General features: G+C 46.4%; 2 protein-coding genes across 2 annotated transcripts in view; both read left to right on the top strand.

The window, feature by feature from the left end:
- The first annotated feature begins 4,745 nt into the window (after window positions 1–4,745).
- On the top strand, window positions 4,746–6,949 carry LOC120410367 (glutamine-rich protein 2-like). The gene is made up of 2 exons (XM_039555731.1): window positions 4,746–5,324; window positions 5,375–6,949. The coding sequence occupies exons 1-2, from the start codon at window positions 4,746–4,748 to the stop codon at window positions 6,947–6,949; spliced, it is 2,154 nt and encodes a 717-aa protein (XP_039411665.1).
- The window catches only part of EFHC2 (EF-hand domain containing 2), a 57,583-nt gene continuing 40,573 nt past the window's right edge, over window positions 6,879–23,888 (top strand). The window contains exons 1-3 of the mRNA XM_039552508.1: window positions 6,879–7,043; window positions 14,750–14,935; window positions 19,219–19,369. Of these exons, the coding sequence (XP_039408442.1) occupies window positions 7,002–7,043; window positions 14,750–14,935; window positions 19,219–19,369 (379 nt within the window). The 5' untranslated portion in view covers window positions 6,879–7,001. The remainder of the gene's footprint in view (window positions 7,044–14,749; window positions 14,936–19,218; window positions 19,370–23,888) is intronic.

The raw sequence follows: 23,888 nt of genomic DNA, 5'->3' as shown, positions 1-23,888 counted from the left end.
TGCCTCCATCCCTCATCCCTGCCCAATACCTCTGTCCCCAAAGGGCATGGCACATCTCACTGAGGGGGCTCATGGTGGAGCAGGCTCAATTGGAGCAGTTGGCCATGGAAAGGTCATTCCAGCTAAGGAAACCTCTCAGTGAGACCCAAATGGCTCTAACTGTTTTTCTGTTCTCCTCTCCCCTATGACATCATCAGGAGGAAAAGGTTACAGGCCATGAGATGTGGAAATTGACACTTTGCCTTCCTGAGCCAGTAGGCAGCTGCAGGAATAATGCACCAAGTATCCATGTGGTACATGGCCAGCACAGATCTGTGGGCACAAAGGTGCCAGATTTTCCCCATGTGGGTTGTCTGGAGCACTCCACAGCTGCAGCCCAATGCTGTGGTCTCACCATTGTTTCCTGGCCACTGAAGAAGTATGTTCATGGGCTACGTGTTCATTGACTGGTGAAAACAAAATGAATGAGGTAATAAAAGACACGGGAAAACATAAGGAATCGATATTTCTAGGACTGTTCATTGATGGTAGCAGCTGACCCACAGAGTACCACAGTGCACAGCCACATTGGGGTTTGCCCTCCTTCCCCCACCATGGGCTGGCCAGGCAGGGCTGTGTTTGATTCCCCTAATCCAATCCCCTATGTGACTTCTGCAATGCCTCCCACAGCATTCAGTGTTTTTCTAAGACAGGCCTAAGGAAGAGGGTATTAATAGGTAGTAATTTTCTATTCTTAATTTCTGGTACCTAATTAAGTGTATGCCACAGTTCATCTCTGATTCAGGTTTCAGTGTGCTGTATGACGACCCACATAGGGTCATAATTCACTTTAAACTGGGAAGCCTGGGAACAATCTGATTTTGGGCAGCCCAGCCTTACCATGGCCTGTAAAACCAGTCCCAGGAAGAGGAAGAAGTCACAGATATGACAGAAGCAGAGATATGTCTTCACAGAGAAGCAACACTAAATTATGCTGATTTTAGTAAAACCTTCCTGGTCTCCTCTTCTTTCTAAATTTTCCTATTTTAAACTGACAAAACTTTGTCAGACCTGGCCTTCCACTCAGACAAATGGTCTAAGCCTGGAGCCAGAAGCATTTGGTCAGAGTGAAAGCCAGTATTTTTTTTTTAAATTAAGCCTCTTTGGAAAGTTTTGCCTGGCTCAGTTTACAATTTGTACTCCCCTACTCATTTAAATTTTGCCAGTAAAACTCAATCCCAACACAAAGAGAATAGAATAGCTGTCTTTTTATCGCAAAAGCAGAGTTTTCCATGTTTTCCCCAGCTTTAGCTTCCCTCCTGCTTTCTCCCTCCTTTGAACTGTACAACTAATGCAGTCCTGTGTACATCCACCACTATCATCTGCACAGTACTCAGAACACACAGTTAATTTTCTACTGCCAACTGCTTACTGTTGTTGTCATTAACAATCTTCATTTAATAAAAAGCTTTTATCAAAATTGGTTTTCCTGGAGTACTTTCATTTTTCCCAGAAAAAGCATTAAAATTAATTTGTTTTCACTCAGTCTGTGCTACTGAGTGAATACAGCAAGGAACAAAAAAGATAAACATGTGAGAGAAACCCCAAAGAGAAGGTAATGTTGAAAGGAGCAATTGTGTTCTAAAGTAGATTATACTCTTTTTTTTTTTTTTTCATTTGAAAGAAAACAAAATTATTGAAGACTGGGAGAAAACATCAAATTGCAGTGGTGGTTTGGTGCACAAGGAGGTTGCTCCCCTTCTCTACAGTTCCCTGTGGCTTCTTCACTTGGGGAGGCAGAGGTGCAGAAAGATTTGACCTTAGGATTTAGGGACAATTCACAGGATTTTCTGCTGGAAATGCACTGGACTCTACTGATACTCTGCATTTCACTGACCTTCCTCCAGCAGGGCTGCTGTTTCCTTTGCATGTTTTTCACATGCAGCCTCTGCCCATACTGCCTGAAACCTTTGAGCAACAGTTTATTATTGATATCAGAGGGGATATTCAGACATTTCAACCACCCAGTTATGCAATGAGCCACAAAAACAAAACAGGAGATAATAATTCCTTCCTTCCTTCCTTCCTTCCGAATTCCTTCCTTCCTTCCTTCCGAATTCCTTCCGAATTCCTTCCTTCCTTCCGAATTCCTTCCTTCCTTCCGAATTCCTTCCTTCCTTCCTTCCTCCCTCCTTCCCTCCCTCCCTCCTGAATGTCTAGCAAAAAAACAAAACCAAAAACAACAAAACAACAAATCAACCCCAAAATAATTTTCCCTGAACTGACAGTTTCAGAAACTGGAACATTTTTGGCTAAATTCCAATTCAGAGAGCAAATTCTGCACAAGTGCTCCCAGGGGCCTGGACAGGGAGTCCCTCCCAGGCTCGCTCAGACTGAACACATCATCCATGCTGTTCCACAAGCCTCTGTTTGAGGGAGGAGGGATGACATGTTATGGGAATTTCATGGTCTGATGCATCATAGAGTATGAAATATGGCAGGGGAGATCCACTCCATCCATGAGAATAAGGACATTCAGCAGCTGAAGTAGAGCTCCTCTGAGACAGGGTGATGGCAGATCAGAATTGGAGTATTTCAGTTTAAGCAATTTCATCCATAAACTAATTTTTCTGTAAAAAGCCGTTCTAATTAAAAAAACCCCATATTAATGAACAGCTTTACGTAAAATGGAGGAACATAACATAGCACACTTGCTGTTCTCTGGAATTGGCTTTGGAAGTGATCTGGAATGCATCTTCCCTTATTAACAAGGAAAATGTTACTTCCATTAAAGAAAGAAACAACCCTTCCCCCTGCCAGCCATCCGTGAGAAACTCTCACTGTATTTTGTGTTTGAAATTTAAATTTCTGCATAATACCACCCACTGTACAAAATGAATGTGATTAAAATGATGCTTCCTCTAATTTTCAATTAAAATATATTTTAAATATTTACCTTTCCACACTAAATGCAAATGCAGATGCATAGTACAGCTCTGGGAAACCAGAAGGTGGAAACCCACTGACCCAGTTTTGCCATCCCGGTGGACTAAAATGCAAAAAAACCAATAAAAAGCTGTAAAAGCATCCCACCTCCCCCTCCCCCAAGCCTGACAGGGCCCCAGAGTAAAATGTGCTGTGTAAAAGTCACAAAACGGAAAACATTAAAAATTAATTGGTGCAGAAAATGGCAAATGGGGTGAGATTTGCCCCATCTGTGACCCTGGTTCCAGAGGTATTGGGGGGCACCATGTCCAGTGAGGTCACTGCTCCTCACCAGGTGGGAGAGAGCAAGGGAACAAGGCAAAGATTTGGGCCTGAGGTAAATTTTCACAGAATCCTTTAGGATGGAAAAGACCTCTGAGATCATCGAGTCCAACCCATGAGCAATCACCACCGTGTCACCCAGACCACGGCTCTGAGTGCCACATCCAGTCTTTCCCTGAACAACTCCAGGGACAGTCATTCTGATGTCTTATCAGCCTTTGTGAAAAAATTCCTCCTAATGTCCGGCCTAAACCTCCCCTGGCACAGCTGTTGACTCTGTTCTCTCCTCCGGTCACTTGTTCCCTGGGAGAAGAGCCTGATCCCCACCTGGCCACAGCACCCTTTCAGGGAGCTGTAGGGAGCAGTAAGGTCACCCCAGAGCTCCCTTTTCTCCAACTATTGAGAGATGTGTGATGAAAAAGGCCACACATTTTGAAAAATTAAATAAATGGACATAGTATGTGCTAGTGTTGGATTTAATATGTATTTAGTATTCAGTAAATAATGATGTAAAATAAATACTATATAAATATATGTTTCATAGATATATTTTAGATTTCATATATTTATGTATTTTAATACATATTTATATATTGTAGTATGTTTATGTAATACATATAATATGTAATATATAATATTTAGATATATTTCGATATTTATACGCATTAATTAAAGGAATCTATAAAAATAAAAATGAATTTATTTCTACTTCACTACCGCTGACTCCAGGCCCGCCCCCCTGCACCCCCCGCACTTGGTGGGGCCGGGGCTCCTGCGGAGAAAAGCCGGGACCTGCTTGCATCCCCCGGGCCGTATCCCGGGATGGAGCGGGTCGGGATGGAGCGGTCCGGGATGGAGCGGTCCGGGATGGAGCGGGTCGGGATGGAGCGGTCCGGGATGGAGCGGGTCGGGATGGAGCGGTTCGGGATGGAGCGGGTCGGGATGGAGCGGGTCGGGATGGAGAGGTCCGGGATGGAGCGGGTCGGGATGGAGCGGTCCGGGATGGAGCGGGTCGGGATGGAGCGGGTCGGGATGGAGCGGTCCGGGATGGAGCGGGTCGGGATGGAGCGGGTCGGGATGGAGCGGGTCGGGATGGAGCGGTCCGGGACGGAGCGGGTCGGGATGGAGCGGTCCGGGATGGAGCGGTCCGGGATGGAGCGGTCCGGGATAGAGCGGTTCCGGATGGAGCGGGTCGGGATGGAGCGGGTCGGGATGGAGAGGTCCGGGATGGAGCGGTCCGGGATGGAGCGGGTCGGGATGGAGCGGCCCGGGATGGAGCGGTTCGGGATGGAGCGGTCCGGGATGGAGCGGTCCGGGATGGAGCGGTTCGGGATGGAGCGGTCCGGGATGGAGAGGTCCGGGATGGAGCGGTCCGGGATGGAGCGGGTCGGGATGGAGCGGCCCGGGATGGAGCGGCCCCGGGATGGAGCGGGTCGGGATGGAGCGGCCCGGGGATGGAGCGGGTCGGGATGGAGCGGGTCGGGATGGAGAGGTCCGTGATGGAGCGGGTCGGGATGGAGCGGGCCGGGATGGAGCAGGTGGGGATGGAGCGGGTCGGGATGGAGCGGTCCGGGATGGAGCGGGTCGGGATGGAGCGGGTCGGGATGGAGAGGTCCGGGATGGAGCGGTCCGGGATGGAGCGGGTCGGGATGGAGCGGGTCGGGATGGAGCGGGCCGGGATGGAGCGGTTCGGGATGGAGCGGTTCGGGGATGGAGCGGGCCGGGATGGAGCGGTTCGGGATGGAGCGGGTCGGGATGGAGCGGTTCGGGATGGAGCGGGCCGGGATGGAGCGGGCCGGGATGGAGCGGGTCGGGATGGAGAGGTCCGGGATGGAGCGGTCCGGGATGGAGCGGCCCGGGATGGAGCGGTCCGGGATGGAGCGGGTCGGGATGGAGAGGTCCGGGATGGAGCGGCCCGGGATGGAGCGGGTCGGGATGGAGCGGGTCGGGATGGAGCGGGTCGGGATGGAGCGGGTCGGGATGGAGAGGTCCGGGATGGAGAGGTCCGGGATGGAGCGGTCCGGGATGGAGCGGTCCGGGATGGAGCGGGTCGGGATGGAGAGGTCCGGGATGAGCGGGTCGGGATGGAGCGGTTCGGGATGGAGCGGTCCGGGATGGAGCGGTCCAGGACGGAGCGGGTCGGGATGGAGCGGTCCGGGATGGAGCGGGTCGGGATGGAGCGGTCCGGGATGGAGCGGGTCGGGATGGAGCGGTTCGGGATGGAGCGGCCCGGGATGGAGCGGCCCGGGATGAGCGGGTCGGGATGGAGCGGGTCGGGATGGAGCGGTCCGGGATGGAGCGGTCCGGGACGGAGCGGGTCGGGATGGAGCGGGTCGGGATGGAGCGGGTCCGGATGGAGCGGTTCGGGATGGAGCGGTTCGGGATGGAGCGGTCCGGGATGGAGCGGTCCGGGATGGAGCGGCCCGGGATGGAGCGGGTCGGGATGGAGCGGTCCGGGATGGAGCGGGTCGGGATGGAGCGGTCCGGGATGGAGAGGTCCGGGATGGAGCGGGTCGGGATGGAGCGGTCCGGGATGGAGCGGTCCGGGATGGAGCGGTTCGGGATGGAGAGGTCCGGGATGGAGCGGCCCGGGATGGAGCGGCCCGGGATGGAGCGGCCCGGGATGGAGCGGGTCGGGATGGAGCGGGTCGGGATGGAGCGGGTCGGGATGGAGCGGCCCGGGATGGAGCGGTTCGGGATGGAGCGGCCCGGGATGGAGCGGGTCGGGATGGAGCGGTCCGGGATGGAGCGGCCCGGGATGGAGCGGGTCGGGATGGAGCGGTCCGGGATGGAGCGGCCCGGGATGGAGCGGGTCGGGATGGAGCGGTCCGGGATGGAGCGGGCCGGGATGGAGCGGGTCGGGATGGAGCGGCCCGGGATGGAGCGGGTCGGGATGGAGCGGGTCGGGATGGAGCGGCCCGGGATGGAGCGGCCCGGGATGGAGCGGTCCGGGATGGAGCGGTTCGGGATGGAGCGGGTCGGGATGGAGCGGTCCGGGATGGAGCGGTTCGGGATGGAGCGGGTCGGGATGGAGCGGTCCGGGATGGAGCGGGTGGGGATGGAGGCGGGTCCGGGATGGAGCGGTTCGGGATGGAGCGGGTCGGGATGGAGCGGTCCGGGATGGAGCGGGTCCGGGATGGAGCGGGTCGGGATGGAGCGGTCCGGGATGGAGCGGCCCGGGATGGAGCGGCCCGGGATGGAGCGGGCCGGGATGGAGCGGTCCGGGATGGAGCGGGCCCGGGATGGAGCGGCCCGGGATGGAGCGGCCCGGGATGGAGCGGCCCGGGATGGAGCGGTCCGGGATGGAGCGGGTCGGGATGGAGCGGTCCGGGATGGAGCGGTTCGGGATGGAGCGGGCCGGGATGGAGCGGTCCGGGATGGAGCGGGTCGGGATGGAGCGGTCCGGGATGGAGCGGTTCGGGATGGAGCGGGCCGGGATGGAGCGGGTCGGGATGGAGCGGGTCGGGATGGAGCGGTTCGGGATGGAGCGGTTCGGGATGGAGCGGGCCGGGATGGAGCGGTCCGGGATGGAGCGGGTCGGGATGGAGCGGGCCGGGATGGAGCGGTTCGGGATGGAGCGGGCCGGGATGGAGCGGCCCGGGATGGAGCGGCCCGGGGATGGAGCGCCCGGGATGGAGCGGTTCGGGATGAGCGCCCGCGCCCGCCCGCGCGTCTCCCGCCCCGTGACGTCACGGCCGCATGACGTCAGCGGCGCGCGGTCTCCGGGCGGCGGCGGCAGCGGTTGAGGGGCGGCCATGGCGCTGCCGCTGCTGCCCGGCTTCTCCCGCCGCCGCAACGTGAGTGACCGCCCGGGCAGCCTCCTGCCCGCCCTCCTGCCCGCCCTCCTGCCCTGCCCCGGAGCCGCGGGGGCTGTGGGGGCCGTGCCGAGGCGTTTCCCGGGGGTGGCGGGGCCGTTCCTGCCGCCCCCGGCCCCCGCGGGTGCGCTGAGCTCCCCCGGCCTTAGCGGCGGGGTGAGGGTGCTGTGCGGCCGGACGGGAGGAGCTGCGGCTAAAGCTGCGCCGGGGGAGGTTTAGGCAGGACATCAGGAGGAGTTTCTTCACCGAAAGGCTGATTAGACATCGGAATGGGCTGCCCAGGGAGGCGGTGGAGTCACTGTTCGGGGAAAGCCTGGACGTGGCACTCAGAGCCATGACTTGGGTGACACGGTGGTGGTTGGTCATGGGTTGGACTCGATGATCTCAGAGGTCTTTTCCAACCTCATTGACTCTGTGATTCTGGATCTGACAGCTGCTGTGGGGCAATTTGAGCTCTTGTTGCAGCTCTAACAGAGCAAAACAAGGAGAGACAGATGCCCTCTATATAAACCAAAAAGGCCTTGCAGAGGGGGCAGTGCCAGGGATGCTGATGTGCTGTTTCAGGGCTGCCAATACCATTAATGCAGGCTAAATAGACAAGATGCTATTTTTATCTTAGCAAAACCAAGAGAAGGCTGCCATCACTTCTTTAAAGTTTCTTGTCAGGGATAGGTAGGAATTCACTGAACACACTATTGTAAAGCGGAGCAGGTGGTAAGGCAGGATTTGTGCACAGCACTCTAGCTGGTGCCTTCAGGAGGCAAACAAAACAGTGTATTTTAACATTTTTAATAATGTTGAAATATCTGGAAGAGAATCTGCCATTTTCACACTATAAACGTGTTGTGGCCAAGGTTGCCCAGAGAAGCTGTTGATGCCCCATCCCTGGATGTGTTCAGGCCAGGTTGGGCGGAACTCTGAGCAGCCTGGTCTAAGTGGAAAGTGTCCCTACCCATGAAAGGGTGTTGGAACTGAATGATCTTTAAGGTCCCTTCCAACCTAGGCCATTCTATGATTCTGTGATAGATATGTAGACACAATCAAAGCTGCCCAGGTACAGGGAGCATGAAATTGTGTAGAAATACGTGGACTCCCAGCCTCACTCTGTGTGTCAGCACTGCACAGGTGTGTGCAAACACAGGACCTCTTGCAAGAGCAGCTCAGCCAAGAAACTAAGGATCTTTCAGGCAGCTTCTCCCCTGGAAACAGCTGGATGCTGTTGCTTTGGAAGGGGTTAAAAAAAAGGTCTGGTGATGAATACTCAGTCTCTTGCTGAATTGAGATTTGTGTTGTTAAGGGTTGGTTGTGTGTATAACACTTGAGGTGGCTGCTGAGTGGGCGTATCAGCAACGCTGGAACTGGTGTGTGCCATTGGTACGTGCTGGGTGGAAGCAGAATAGCTCAACTCAGTGATATCTGTGGCTTTATTGTTCTCCGAACTTCAATTTACCTGAATTGATTTAATTTAACTTCATACGCTTGGGAAGAGTTACTAACAGAGAGTGTTGAGCACCCCATGCTGAAGTGCATACAGTGAGTATGTTATGAGAACTAAAGGTGTGAAAGCTGTCACAAATTGCCATGAGACAGCATTGTAAACCCATGGTTAGACCCTTGTTTGGGCTCCAGATTGCTCTTTTTGTTAATCCTTGAGACAGTGGAGTTAATAATGCTAACTCACCTCCACAAATGAGAGCCTGAGAACAACATATTTAAAGGAAAAAAGTGTCATTGCTATAGATAAAATGAAAAGGAAGAAAGGGTTTCCACCTGTTAGGACACTGAGCTTCACCATCAGCGCCTCTTATTGCGTGGAAACAACAGTGGCAGAGCATTCCCTGAGGAAGGATGCACAGCGGACAGGGAATTGCTCTTCCAGTCAGCCCTTGGTTTGTAATTATGGGTATTAATTCCACTCATCACTGTTCAAGCTCCTAGTGAAATCATCTTGTCTCTGCCCCTAATGCTTCCACCTGCCTCATCTGTAGGCCCACAAAAGGCAGTGGAGGAGGAGTACATATGTGTTTTGTCTCCCTTGGGTGTGTTTGATAAGGTGGCTGGGCTGCCTCCAGAAAATCAGAGCTTTAAGATAGTGTTCAAAATCAAAATTACAGTAGTTTGTGTACACAGAAGTCCGTCCATCAAATAAACCCGCTTCACCTCTTTCAAAACAGAAATCCAAAGATCTGCTGCTCATCAGCAGTGCCTGTGTTTTTTTGTTTGTGGGTAATGAGGAGATCTAACAATACAGGTATTTTGAGCATGTGGTGGAAACACAGCATATAATAGGTTTGCTCCATTACTGCAAGAAGAAGTTTGTGCATTTGGAGCCTGGACTGTGTTAGGGATGGCACTGGTTACAAGTACTCATTTTATTAGTGTCCCTGGTCTGCCTCCCATTCTCAAAAGCAGCTGCTCCTTCTGATACTGGATTGATGTCCTTGCCTATGTCAACAGCTGAGGAGTAGGGTGAGAAACACATACTGACGTGGGTCAGATTTCCCAAGTGCTGGCTGACCAGTGTTTTTTCTTGCCTGAGGTAATGTGCCGGGATGACTGTTTGAAATCCCTCTCAGAGAGAAAATTCCGTGCAACAATTCTGCATGGCATTTCTTAGAGAATTGAACAATAAGTTTATAGATCTCAGGAGGAAAACACATCCTTGAAAAACTGCAAAAAATTCTGTTGAAAACTTTAGTGGCACAGCAGAAATTCCACATCTTCCTTGTTTATTGCAGACGCTTGGAATAGCCCAACGGTGCTACTGTGGCTGTCTCTATGTTTCCTGCCCAAAATATTTTCTGCTGCTCTGTAACCCACAAAATAGGACATTAGTTTTTCTTGACCAAGAACATTTGCCAATCTCTTTATAAGTAACTGTGCCTGCTGTCCTTTCGTCTTTCCCTGGCCATCTTTCTTGAACCCTTCCACTACCCCTCAGCCCTGATCCTCCAGATTTCTGTCTCTGTTCACTACCCCCAAACCCAAATTTTCGTGTAGCTGCCCCTCATGGCTGCATTTTTATCCCTTTCCTTTATCCATCTGTTGTCTTCTCCCGGGCAGTAAGAGCAGGCCAGAATCACAGAATGGTTTGGGCTGGAAGAGACCTTTCAAGGTCATCCAGGCCAATGCCCAGAGCAGAATACCTTCTACTAGATCAGGTTACTTAGGGCAACCTGACTGTGAGTGTTTCCAGGAATGGGGCATCCACCACCTCTCTGGGCAACCTGTCCCAGTGTTTCACCACTCATTGTAAAAAATTTCTTCCTTATACCTAGCCCGCATCAGCTCTCTTCTAATTTAAAACTATAACCCCTTGTCCTACTGCAAGGCTCTGCTAAAAAGTCTGTCCCCATTATTCTTAAAGTCCCTCTTTAAGTACAGAAAGGCCACAATAAGGTCTCCCTGGAGTCTTCTCTTCTCTGGGCTGAACAACCCTAACTCTCTCTATTGTAGGAGAGGTGCTCCAGCCCTCTGCTAATTTTTGTGGCCCTCCTCTGGACCTGCTCCAATAGATTCATGCCTTTCCTGTGCTGATCCAGGCTATTGGTGTTGATGCACCTTGTTTTGTGATGTTTTTAGAGGGGCACCAGAGTTGCTGGGAACAATGTCTTAGGGTGTTCCTCCTTTGCCAGAACCACTTAACCCCTGAGCAATCCTGAGACCTCTGCAGCAAACTAGGGATGATAGAAGAGTTGAAAATCAGTCACATGAATTTGACTGGCGCTGTAGTGTGTGTACACTGTAATGTGACTGGAACAGTCAAAGTGTGTAGCATTTGCCTTTATTTCCATCACTTAGTTGAAACAGCCAGGAGACTGTATCAGCAGCCTAGAATAGTTCAGAAATGCCACAGTTCATCCTGATAAAGGATTTGAGCAGGACATCCACAGTGCAGCTGCTGTTCTCAAGTTGGGAATTACAGATGGACACTGGGTACAGAGCTGGGCTGCCACTGCTGCCATAGCTCCCTCTGGGACTGAGTTAAAAATGTGGCTTCTGGGAGCCCACTGGGGGCTCTCCCATCACTCCAGCAGGTGTGCTGGGAGATTTCCAGCTGTGTTTAGTTCAGCTGGAATGTGCATCTCCCTGGGGAGTTCGCTGTGACTCTGTATTACAGAGCAAGATGGAGAGAGCACAATGCAGCTTCCCCCAAGGACTGTAGGGGCTGAGTTTGCAAAGCCAAGGGCTGCAGTCAGAGAACCCGACCTTTGTGTTAGTCTCTACTGAGTGGATCCTCAATATTTTTCAGGCGCACCGCACAGAAAATGTCCAGCTTTGTTCAGCAGATCCACAGCCTGCTCAGCTGAGCTGCATTAGCACAGCAGACACATTCAAGCTCTTTCTCTGCTCTCTAAAAGATTTCTTTTGGAAGTCATTTAATATCACTGTGGAGGTGGCATGATGTTCTGTCACTATGTTAGGCTGGATTTGGTCTGAGTTCATTAGCTGAAGTTTCCCAAATGTAATTTTTCCCTTTTGTGATCCTCAATTATAACTAATCTTTTTGTTAAACTTTCTATTTTTGTTGTTGGTTTTGGGTTTTTTTTAAGAAATAACTGTACAGACTTTTAGAAGAGATTACTTTGTCTATGGATCTAGGTACTTTTTGGAAGAAGGGGATAAGTAATTCTGTGATTAGGAATCTAAAAGAATCTTTTTGTCAAACCCTAAAAAGTTACAAGAATGACCCAAAAGATTCTTAAGAGAATTGGAGCTGTTTCATTACATATTTTTCATATAAAACTTTAAGGATGTTGTGATTTTAGCCCTAAATTCTGGAAATTCCAGCAGGGTCAGACCTAGATTTCTTTGATGAACACCTTGCCATACCGTTGCTGCTAAAACCCAGAAACATATGAACAGCAAATGCTTCTAGAAGAAGCTTTGAGGACATGAAAAGCTTTCCTTTGCTCAGGAAAACTGCCACTCTCACTGTGCTGTGCTAACTGTGCCTTTCTCCCTAACTCATGCTTTGGTAATAGAGGGAAAATAATTAAATACTTGCTGTGCCAGAAAGTGGATCTGTTCTGTAGCACCTTCAGTATAAATCAGATGTTTCTGCCTAGAAAACCTCCTTTTAAAATTCAGCTTGGCTATAGTTATTGTACATTTGAACTGATAAATGCAGAAAGCTGCCTTCATTTCTGACTTCTCCCCAGCTCTTTCTCAGCTTACAGAGGAACAAAATTATTAAAAAAAGAAAGAGAAGAAGAAAGGGTAGTTCAGTAGCACCCACAGGAGAGGGGAGAAACCATCCCAAGTGCAGATGTGTTACAAAGCAGGTGCCAGCCCCTACCAGTGCCTGGCTGTTCGAGATTCCAGGAGAGAGCCTGTGCTCACTTCTTGTGGGAGAGGTGGGATGACCACATGAAGCCCTGCTCCTGATGCCAAAATGTCAGTGCTCACACTGAAGCATGACATTTTATATCACAGCTCACAAAGCTGTGCTGATGTGAAATATTTAATTTTGGGCATTATTCCTGCAAATGTGTCTGGTTTTAGCAACGCTCTGTGGTAGGGGGATCCATGAGCTACTAGTCTGCATACAAACATTTGCTTTTACTGATTTTCTCTTTTATTCAGTAACTCTTGTTCTTGAGTTATATCTTGAGGAGTTCTTTTCTGTGTCCTTTGTATTATTCTCTAAATTTTGGTACTTTCTGCATGCTCTTTTCTCTACCTTTGTTCAAAACACTGCTTACCTTTTAAGTATCTCCTTTGGGGATGTACTTCCATAGCTCTGTTGTTTCTGTCCCCACTATGTGAATCTTATCTCCTTTGCAGTGACTGTTTCAAAGGCTGCTGGCTACCTCAGCTTTTTTTAACCTAAGCAAGGGTATAGCCATTGATTATCATGGTATTAAAAGGAATGATTTGTAAAAATAGTAAGTATTCCTTTTCATACTGCTGTCCTTGCAAAAGTGGTGTGCAAAAGGATTTTAAGCAAGGTTAAGCTAAAGCAGTGATTGAGCTGTTTGTGTCAGCAGCTCTCTGTCCTGTGCCATTGGATTTGGAGCACCTGGAGGCAGGTGAGCAGTTCAGAGGGTGACCCTCATTGTGCAGGAGTTCCTACAGACCAGTGTTGATTGTTCTGTGCCATGAGGCTGGTTCCCTGCCTTTCAGGCTCCTGACTCTTTCATACTGGCAGAATGAAATAACTGCTGGAGTACTTGTGGGTTTTGCAGCTTCACAGCTTGCACTTGTTCCCAGAACTGCTCTGCTGGATGTGTGTTACGTTATCTTGGAGCACTTGAATGTTGCCATCATGAAAAAGGATTATTTGTACCATTTTTTGTCTTATGATATTAGCTTAGAACTGTCTACACCTTTTGGGGGAGTAGTGGTTTACACATATGCATGTGATAATCAGTGATGCCCAGTGTTCCAAATGGAGTGGGGAGGCAATTTTGTCCTCCTGCTACTTTACTGACATCCTGCTCTGGTGCTGCTGTGAAAATTTTGCTGTCCAGCAAAAAATTTTTTTCCTCTACCCAGGACATTTACTGTGCTCACCCATTACATCAGTTCCTCCCACTTCAACCTCATCTTCCCTCATGTTCCCCCAGTCCCAGGCTGAGGGAGGGCACAGCTCTGATGGCCTCTCTCTCCCCTTAATGGGTGTGCCAGGGATGCAGTGGCCCCTCTCTGCTTTCCCAGATAAAGTATTTTGAGGATTTGAGAGGGCAAGAAAGGGAAGAATAGCAAAGTGAGAGGAGCTAACAAGTCAGGATTGCTGCTTACAGAAGGAAGTTGAGTTTTCCACTGGCTTTTCCTATTTCCCTGTCCTCTCCTATGAGACTGATATGTGGGGTTGTTAGGGGATTGCTCCCCAAGCCAAGCTCACACCAGCTAACTCTGTTGGAGAGAACTGGCCAGAAAAGCAGGTGGCTCATTAGGAGGGACATTCCCAGAGACAGGAGTGATATTTATGTGAGCCCAGAAGCTTTTCTGTGTCACTTGAAGACTGGCTCCAGCCCCAGCCAAGAAATTCGAATGGGAAAGATGGTTTTTTTGCAGCTGGTTGTTCCTATATTTTTAAGCATTCCATCCTTAATTGCCTGAAAAATTAGTAATAGTATAGAGGAATCACCACAGAGACCTTCTTTTGATATACTCCCAGATGGAATTAATGTCTGTCTTTTGATTCAGGTCCAACCTCCCAAAATTCAAGTGTATTCACTAGTACTAGAGGAATTTATTTTGCACTTGGGGATGCAAGTGTAAATAAGATCTTTGACATGAATAACGAGAGCAGGCTGTTCTCAGTGCTGCTGAACTGTTGCCATTTGTCCTCTGGAGAGCTGTAGGAAAGGCCTTTCCCCTCTACCTTTTACAACAGTTCTTGGGAGTGACTTGATTCTTTCTGTACCATCTACCTCAATCCTTGTGGCAGGGAAGGAGTGTGGGGGGTAAACGTCTGGTACCATCCAGTGTCTCAGCCTAGGTAAATTACTGGAATATTTGTTGTTGTCTATTTTCGTCTATAAGACTGGCAAATTGACCACTGAAAAATGTCACTTCACTTGCAGCATTCCAGTTGTTACAGCTTTTTAGAGTCTGTATTAAAAGTAAATACAGAGAAACTTTTGCATGATTAATCCTCCTTGCCTAGATGGTTAGCTATTATAGATTTAAAAACAAACACACAGACAATTTTGTCTCCTTTTCTTCTGAACTTTTGACAGATTGGGGGAGAAAAGTTCCACAGGTCACAGCACTGTGGTTACAGCAATAATGTTCCTGTGCTGTTTGAGGATAAACGTGGAATAGGAGGTGAACTGTTACCTGGTCAGACCCTGAAACCTACAAACAGTGTGTTTCCTGAAGCAACAGGAAGTGATGCTCCTGCTTGGATAGCATTTGATAAGCAGGTATGTAGAAATCCATATACATCTTTTTTTTTTAATGAATAGCTACAATATGACAGAGTATAACAATGAAAATCCATTAGTCAGATATTTCAGAAGATTATTTTGTGCATGGAGAAAAAGCTTCTAGATAGACAAAAAGAGTGGTAGCAGGTTTTTTTCATTATAATAATATGTTGGACAATTAATATAAACATGTATCATGCCATAAAGAAAGATATAAAACTATTTCTGTATTGGGATACATCTCCTACAGGATGTAATAAAAACAAGGGAGTGGGCAACATATTCCTTTTTTGGGAAAATGATGACAGTAAGGGAATTATTTGGTAACCTGGTAAGGATGAACATAAGGTAAACCCCAGTCCAGGAGAAAGTGTGCATGGGCAGTTGGGAATCAGTAAACTCAGTGGAGTGCTATATGCTTGGGATTCACTCATGCCATCATGCTTGCTCACACATCTGTGTGATTTGTTCATGTGTAATAGAGTATGTCTCATATTGACACAGGAATTTAAAATTAGGTTTTGTTTTTTTTCCTTTTTTTGCAAGAATGTAGTGACACCTTTAGAGAGTTACCAAATAACTACAACTTGTGATGACAGGAATTTTATAGCACATTGTTGTTGCTTTCCATGTTTAAATTTCCATTAAATTCTACTTAGAGATGTTTTATTTCTAAAACAAAAAGCCTACAATCAGGGAAGGAAAATGATCCAGAAAAAGGAATCACTCAGCAGAGCGCAGAAATGTTGCATGACTAAATGATTACAGTATTTAAATATTGGGAAGAAAGGCAAATCTCATAATTTTTGCTTTAAAAGAGAAGCCATGCAGGTAATTGCAGTACAATTACACATTCATCTTTGGCAGACCAGAACTACAACAAGAAAATGTAAGCCTTGAACAGATCAAGTGCCTTTGGTTGGCTTCGCCTCTGAGATCCCTGGTATTGCTTGCACAGCAATGTGCTCGAGTACGAACTGGTCCAGTGTGCCCAGGTGTTAAGGCTTCAGCCAGACCTGGACTTGTTTTTCCCACTCCCTTCTTGGAACAAGGAGGGCTGTATTGGCTTCTCAGGGTCCTGTGTAAATTAGCAGGCCTTGGATCCACGTTTATGGATTCAAGGGGTTCAGTAGGAGGCAGGGGGACCTTCCACTGAGCATCAGCCTTGGCTGGTGAGAGGAGCTTGCTGGCCTTTGGCCATTCCTGATCTAATCAATGTGTGCCTCTACAGGGCAGTCCAGGACAGGCGTTTGCAGAATTGGCCTCTGGAGGGCTCATGTGTTTGTATTAATGGCAGATTGTTACAGGGTACTTACTATCCAACTAATTTAGCTTCCCCAGTTAAGAGCCTGGAATGCAGCTCTGTCCTCCAGTGCTGCAGTTTGGAGCTCAACAGAATGGACTTAATGAAAAATGGTTTGAGTAGGTATTTGTCTTTTGAAATGTAAGCTGCTTTCTTACCACTTTGGCTTCTAACTTCCAACAGTACCGTAAGTAATTGGAAGAAGGACAGGCATAAAACTTCATTTTTAAGTAGGCTGAGAAGTAGTTTTTGCCATTTTATTTGCCTAATAGGAAGCAGGTGTAAATTCAATTTCTTCTACTATTAAGTACACACACAAGGCCTCCTGGGCTTGAAATGATGTTTGTGATTTGACCACCACAGGTGCCAGGGAAACTTTGCAGCACTTTGCAAAGTGCCACTGAGTTTACTCAATACTTGTTAGTTTTGGTTTTCATAGGTAATATTTAATTTTTTAAGGAGTGGGGATACAAACTTTGTAGTTCTGTACTGCAGATGAGACTCAGGTTAGGAAGTGTCACATTTTGAGTATTTTTAAGACTAACTTTGCTTCAAAATGAAAAGTAATTAATCTGCATTTCTGTTCCTTCCCCTCCTCGTGCTTCCTGAATCATCTGCTTTGGTCTGCAAAATTGCAGTTGGTTGCTGCAAATATTTCAGTCACGCACTAACATGTTGATAAAGGCATAAAGAGAATAAAGTGTGAGTGCAAAAGAACCCACACAAACTCCTCAAATGGAATAAACCGGGGCATAGGTGGATGCTCAGAGAAAGAAATAAATCCAGTGTATTAAGGATGTGATTGTGCTTGGAGTTCTGTGCAAACAGGCTGCTTTGCCAGGCTGGTGTCTCATGAGATGACTGTTCTCAGAAGAGATCATTGACAAAATTAAGAACAATTAGTAATGAAACAGAGCTCTTGAACAGTATGTTCATCAAATGTCCCTATTTTAGTGGGACTGGCAGAGTAGGGACAAGAGGGCACAGAAGTTTCCATGTTTCCAGTGATTTCATGTCTCAGCAGCAGCTGGGTGAGGAATGAAATTCTGATCCTTGTCAGTTGAAGCCCAGGATGTTCAGACTGGGATACAGTGGTTCCACCATAGTACCTTTTGAGTCCCCTGGAGTGTTCAAGAGATTTATAAAGGGTTCCTGGTCATTCCAGAACAGTAGCTGGAGGCCAGGAAGGATCATTTGGTCACCAAAAATGGCACTCTACACCAGTGTTTAGACAAATGGAAAGAGGAAGAGATGTTGAAGGTTGATAGAGTTTGTGTTGCCTCTGTTGTGTGTCAGATGTTTTGTCCAGTGTTTTTGTGTTTGATGCATGAAACAGTGAAATCCACAGTTAAAACATATGGACAAGTATTAATTTTTAAATTTATTTTCAAGTCTGTACATTGTTCAGAAACTTGCATGTTGTACTAATTAAACAAACCATAACTGAGTTTTCTAGATTCCTTTGTGTGAAAATCTAATGCATCAGGTTTAACAGGTAATGGTTGTGTCATTTGATTCTGTAATTTAAATTTTATTTCTCTAGTGGCAGAGGATCACAGTGCAGGAGAGTTGATGCCAAAAATGTGTCTGTCATGCTGTTCAATGGTTGCTGAAAATCCGTGGGATCTGAGCCTTTGAAATAATTTCTGGAAACAGAATTATTCTCATCTTGCGCTTAACCTGCCTGAGAGAAGGGAATGTGGCTGAGAAGTGTGAGCAGGACACAGGGTGGCTGTTTGTGTGTGCTCCTGGGCAAGCTGCTACTTCTCTCTCCCCAGATGTAGAAAAGGAAGTTGTTCTTGTCTATGAGGTGTTATAAAATCTCTGTCATCAGTACTCACGGAAGCACTTTGAGGTTCCCGAAGGCACGTGCAAAAGGAGTGCAGACTATTAACCAGTGTGTTCTGTCATGTAGGGAACTCAGCCAGCTTACTAGATTTCAAACATTTCCAACTCATGGTCTGTTAGATGATTGTTGAAACATAGGGAACAGCTAAATTGCCTTTTTTTCAATGCTTCATGTTGTCTGATGAATCAAGAGTAAAGGTAATTGAATTTATTAAATATAACCAGTGTGGAAAATAAAGCATAAATTAACACTGATTTGACCCAACTGAGTTAGGGGGGACAGGATAGAAACCTGTTTTAACTAATGCCTTCCTGCACATCCTTACCACAGCGAGCATCCTGCTAGATAATGCACGAGGAAGTAGATACATCTTGCATATTCCCTTAACACTGGTGTTGGTGGTTAAAAAATGATACCAAGAGGTGCAAAATTTGTGTAATGGTGCCTGAATTTGAGCTGGGATCTCCAGGTATGAGGGCCACTGAGCACCTCCCCTGTGAATGTGGAATTTTTTGCATTATTGCTATTACAAGAGACACTGAAGAGCAGTTGCTACACTCTCTGAGATTTCCCTGCTCACTGAATTGCAGAACCAGGTAAGTTTTGAAATGCCAATATTGCACAGTTGCAAATGCCTCCTGAAAAATGTCATTTCTGTCTGATAGTCTTCAGTACCATTCATTTGAACGCTTGCAGGTTCTGCTTAAAAAGAACTCCTTCCACTTACCTTGATGGTAAAGCCACTGCTGTCATCATGCATTGTATTTTCTAGTAATTCATGGAATAGCAGTCTAAAATTTGCTTCAGTACCTAGGCAGCTCATTGTGTTATCAGAAATGCTTTGTTTGGAAGATTTTCTAAGCAACCTGCTGATAGTTTTGTATTTGATTTATTTCTTTGCTTTAGAGTTCCATCTCTGCTTAGATGTTGTGATAATAAAAATGCCAAGCAAAGAATTCTAAATTTATGTGCTTTAATGTGGATTTCTGTTCTTACATTTCTGAGAAATAAATCTACCTCCTGAAATCCATACATTTAGTTACTTACGACCTATACAAGTTTATTTGACGTATTTTGCAAAAGTGTTGGAGATTTTGCTGGTTTATATTTGTTTATTGTTTTTAATAGGCGTTGAATTTTGATGCCTATTTTGAAGAAGAAGTGACTGAAAAAAATCAAGAGCTGTATAGAATCAGACACTGTAAAATATATTTCTACCTTGAAGATGATACAATTCAAGTGACTGAGCCTGTAGTGAAAAATAGTGGCATAAATCAAGGTATCTGCTTTTATTGGCACCCTTTTTTCTCCCCTTTATACTTTCCTTCAGTACAGTCTTGGTCCCTTCCAAAGGATACGTAATGTGAGTTCTTATTGCTAAAATAGGATGTAAATGCACAGCTGTAATTGTCTTTTCTTGTTACAGATCATGATGTGAACTTTTTTATTGTCTTGGTTTCTCAAGATACAGGTTTTGTAAGGCTGAATCCTCTCCCTCACTCAAACATACAATTTTTTCTCTAATACAGGAGTTTGAAATCATATGGTGGTAAGGACTTTGTCAGTGTTGTGTCAGTCCTGCAAAAGCAATTTGTGTTCTAGATCTCCATTCCTGAGCCTGGCTCCTCCCATCTTGGCACTGACAGGGAGTTCTGTGGCAGCAGCTCTGTAATTGTTCATGAGCTACTGCAGTGTCTCTGCCATTATTGAAGACAAGAGTCTTTTGTGCCTCTGGCTGTTGGTTCTCTTATGATTAAAGTGCCCATGGCACAGTGATTCTTCCTCCATGCCTTTTAAGTTAGGAAGCTGCCTTGCCTCAGTGTCACATCCATGCACTGGGAGCAGCCTGAGGACTTCAGGAGGAGGGTTTACTGAGCTGATTTACTGGGGTATTATTGGACTTGGTTTATGTTAAGAAAATGTGATCTAGCGGTCAACATCCTGTTGCAGAGGGGGAACACAGCTGCTGCTTCTTGGTGTTTATGGGTCGCTGCCAGAATTAAAAGTTTTCAAGGGATATAATCCAGAGAAGCAGGATGTCTTGGGATGACTACACCTCCCAGTCCCCAAAGATGTTTTGTACATTTTATACATTCTTAGCACAGCGATTTGCAAAAATAAGTTAACCATTTAACTACCCTATTTTTTTCCCAGATCAGCAGATGCTATAAATTTCTCCGTCTACAGAATAAGATAATATTTAAAGGTGTTACATGCATCATTATTGTTAGGACTGGGATAAAATTGCTTGTGAATCTCTTCTTAAACCCGTACTTCAGCTGCTGCTGTCCTGGTGTTGAGTAGTTCTTGCCAGATTTTTTGTAGGTTCATCAGCAGGGACTGATTTTGAATGCAATGAACCCTTGTCCTACTCCTACCCGGGAAAGTGCTTTTTCATGTAAAAAAAAAGCATGCTGGAGCTCTTTCCCTTACCCCCTCCCTGAACCCATATGTAAGAGGTGGGAGACATCATCAGGTTTAGGTTTCCCTTTGTGTCCCCCAAGAGTGGGAGCAGCTACTTCAGGGGTTTGTGGCTTAGAGCAAATGTCCACTGACAAAGGAAGTACAGAGTCAGAGGTGATGCCTTTGAGAGAGAAGGTGGAGGCCAGATTCTTTAGAGCAGGATAAAGCAAATTCAAAGCTGATTCCTTTGAAGAAGTTATTTTCATTATCTTTGTACTATGGGTTGTACAGGCTGCATCTTCAGCCCTGATGTTCCTGGCAGTTCTAGACCTGTTCCTTTGGTGACAGGAAGGCTACAATTTCCCCGTTTCCTTGGTTGCATCTTGTGTTAGTGATTGTTGGAATCACCTTTGATACTGGACCTAAAATCAACTGAATGGTATTAAAGAGAAACAAGAATTTTCTCAGTCTTCCATGCAAGGATGTTTTGAAAGCCTCTATGAGATTGTCTGAGTACTTCATATGGGATAAATTTATGTATGCAACATATTTAACTAATGGATTAAAAATAAATGTTCCAGGATCTCCAAAGTGCACTTAAATTATTTGTCTCTGGTGCTTGGGCTGGTAAGGAAGCTCTATGTATTGGTTGTGTTTAGGAAGAAAGAAAAACTGTAGATTGAAAGGTCCAAGGACTATTTGGAATGTGTTTGGGCTTCACAGTTGATGCATAGATATGGGGCCTATACTTTATTGTAAACATCTATATAAATATTCTTGTGGTCCTAAAGGTTAGTATGAAGTAGAGTGAAAGAGGTGATGGAGATGCCTATCAGAGGATTTTCTACTCACATGCACTTGGGGATTGGCTTCATGCTCCATAACTGAAGACCAATGACAAAGTTATTATGTTGAAGGCTCTAAATATTTGTTGCTGAATACATGCAAAAGAATGTTTCTTAAAGAAAATATATTAAATCATTGACTACTATATCTTCCCATTTTCAATAAAGAATTGTCCTATTTCCTCTTTTATTGTAATTCTATCTATCTGTGTATCTATCTTACATTGTTCAAATTTTTTATCCTGACTGGGAGTTTTTAAGCCCAAGAGCAACTGTCTGCATTGTGAAGCTGATAAACTGAAGCACAAAGGAATGAAAATCTTACCCATGATCATAGAGAAAAGGTCATAACAGGGTGAGGAGCTGAACTGAACCGAAGTTCAGGATCTTGACTGTTATGCTGCTCTCTGCACGTCTGCTGAAGTACAACTTTTCAGTTAATTAAAATTCCAGAGAATTGTAGAGGAGAGGTCAGCTGTAGGAGAGCTTGGGTGCTAAAAGGCAAACTGCACTGAACAAAGAGCACAGGTGTGGGGATGTGCGTGAAGAAAAAGGTGTGGGGACATCAGGAGCAGGATGGGCTTGGTCTGTGTGAAGAATTGGAGAGTTGCAGTGGCAGGAAAGGGGTTGTGTAAAGGAGGAACAGCAAAATCCAGTGATGGATAAAGTAGAATTGAACTGTTGAAGGCAGAAGGTGGTGGTGACTTTAACTTGGATGTTTGCCCTGTCAAAAAAGATGTAAACCAGACAGCTGGGATGGCTGTTTTCAGGAGGCTTCTTGGAGAGAAGATAGAGCTGTGACAGGGTAGATCAAAGATAGATCTTGTCTTGGCTGGTTAATGCCTTGAGGCCATGGGTTTGCCAGTGCTTGTGCCATAACCCACAAATGAGACTTTGATGGTCTGAATGGGTGTCCCTGGGAGTGGTGGGATTGGAGAAATGCAGTAGTTTCCCATTGTACTCTTGTAGTGCTTTTGGCTTTGCAGAAAGAAATTTGGAGATGCTTACAGACTGCAAGAAGATCTGGTGAAGAACAGTGGTCAAAGAAGTTAAAGGAATTTCTAAGTTCAATTATGATTTTACAAAACTAATTGTCTTCAGAGAAAAAAAGCCAGAAAATGTGCTTTTACCATTGATCAAAATCTCAGAGCAACAAAATAAATGATCTGTGGGAAATGTTTCAGTGATTTTAAAAACTGCTTTATGAAATTGGCTGCTGTACTGGACATGAATTTGGTCTTACAAGGTTGCTACTAAATAATTGAAATTTAAACTTCATTTAATTCTGGATACTGCCTTGCTATTTGGAAAATATTAGAAACATTAGAAGAAATCTATACTGAGGAGGGAATGCAGAGACCTTGAACTTGAGAAACCAGAATCGGAGCAAGAAACAGCAGGACAATCACAGTGGACAAGGCCCAAGGAAAGATAAGGAGAGAAGGACGGTAAACTTAACCACATAAAAAACTGCAAATGCTTCTTCCCCAGCCAGAATGATAATTATTCTTTCAGTAAAAAAAAAAAATTCTCCCATGGAGAGCCAGGCTAGATATGGCACTTGCGAGTGTTTTGTACATCTAATTCCCAGTTAACAGGACTGTGGCTGGCTGATACTGTCTTATCAAAAGGTCATTTCTGTTCCCATGGGGTTGACTGTAGCTTCCAGTGCAATCCAGACCCTGCAAGCCAGAGCAGAGTGGAGCAGCTGGCTGGTTTCCCCAAGGTCAGCCAGCTGAAAAAGAGAGTGGAGCTGCCTCCTGGCTGGGTTCCCAAGGCCGGCTGGCTGAAGAGGAAAGTACAAGTGGGAAAGTGAAGTTGCATCAGCTCCTCCAATATAACAGATTATCTAAGAGTTTAAGCCTCCCCCGAGGCCTTGAAATAATTGTGATTTTGCCATATTTGACGGTAGCCAAATCATGACCTTGCTATGTTCTGAGAAGGGTGAATAAGTGAACGTAAGAAGCCTCCTTGTTTATTGGGATGAACTGCAGGAATAATAGTGGTGGCTTCTCCTCCTTCCTGTGCAAACAAAGTGTGTACAAACTCCAGGTATTACTCATTCCTCTCCTCTGTCTAATGCACTCTTGAGCTGTGCAGAGTCAGAGAGCTGTGCTGAGGAAACTCTGGATACCATTTAAGTTCTTCTGCAGAGCAGAGAAGCAGCAGAGACCAAATCATTTGCTGCCTAGCTTCATTGTCAAAAGGCCTTCACAGCTAGTGAGATCTCCTCAAGCATCTTCTGGGGTTGCCATATAATCTGAAGCCCCAAGAGAAAACAAGGAATGCTACAAATTATGGTGTGGGAACTCAGTGCCACCACCACTGTCAGAGAAAAGCAGTACCTCAACTCCCTTTCCAAGAGCAGGGTAGAGCAGAGCTTTAGTCTGACCAGATGCAAATATTTAAATCAATGCTTGGTGGTGCAGTAGAATGTCCTGCTCAATAAACTGACAATCAAAGAACCATTAGGAGTAGTAATCCATCCTGAGCAACCTGAAAACTGCATGTCCAGATGCTCCTTTAACAGTTTGCAACAAATTTCTAGAT

Source organism: Corvus cornix, chromosome 1 (genome assembly GCF_000738735.6).
Source record: "Corvus cornix cornix isolate S_Up_H32 chromosome 1, ASM73873v5, whole genome shotgun sequence".
NCBI lineage: Eukaryota > Metazoa > Chordata > Aves > Passeriformes > Corvidae > Corvus > Corvus cornix.
This window is presented reverse-complemented; position numbering and strand designations above follow the sequence as displayed.

What these genes read in the sequence shown, in the direction of transcription:
- LOC120410367 (XM_039555731.1), top strand. Translation starts at nt 4,746, where the DNA reads ATGGAGCGGGTCGGGATGGAGCGGGCCGGGATGGAGCAGGTGGGGATG. An exon ending in GAGAGGTCCGGGATGAGCGG is followed by an intron (nt 5,325 to 5,374) that starts GTCGGGATGGAG and finishes GGAGCGGTCCAG; the next exon opens with GACGGAGCGGGTCGGGATGG.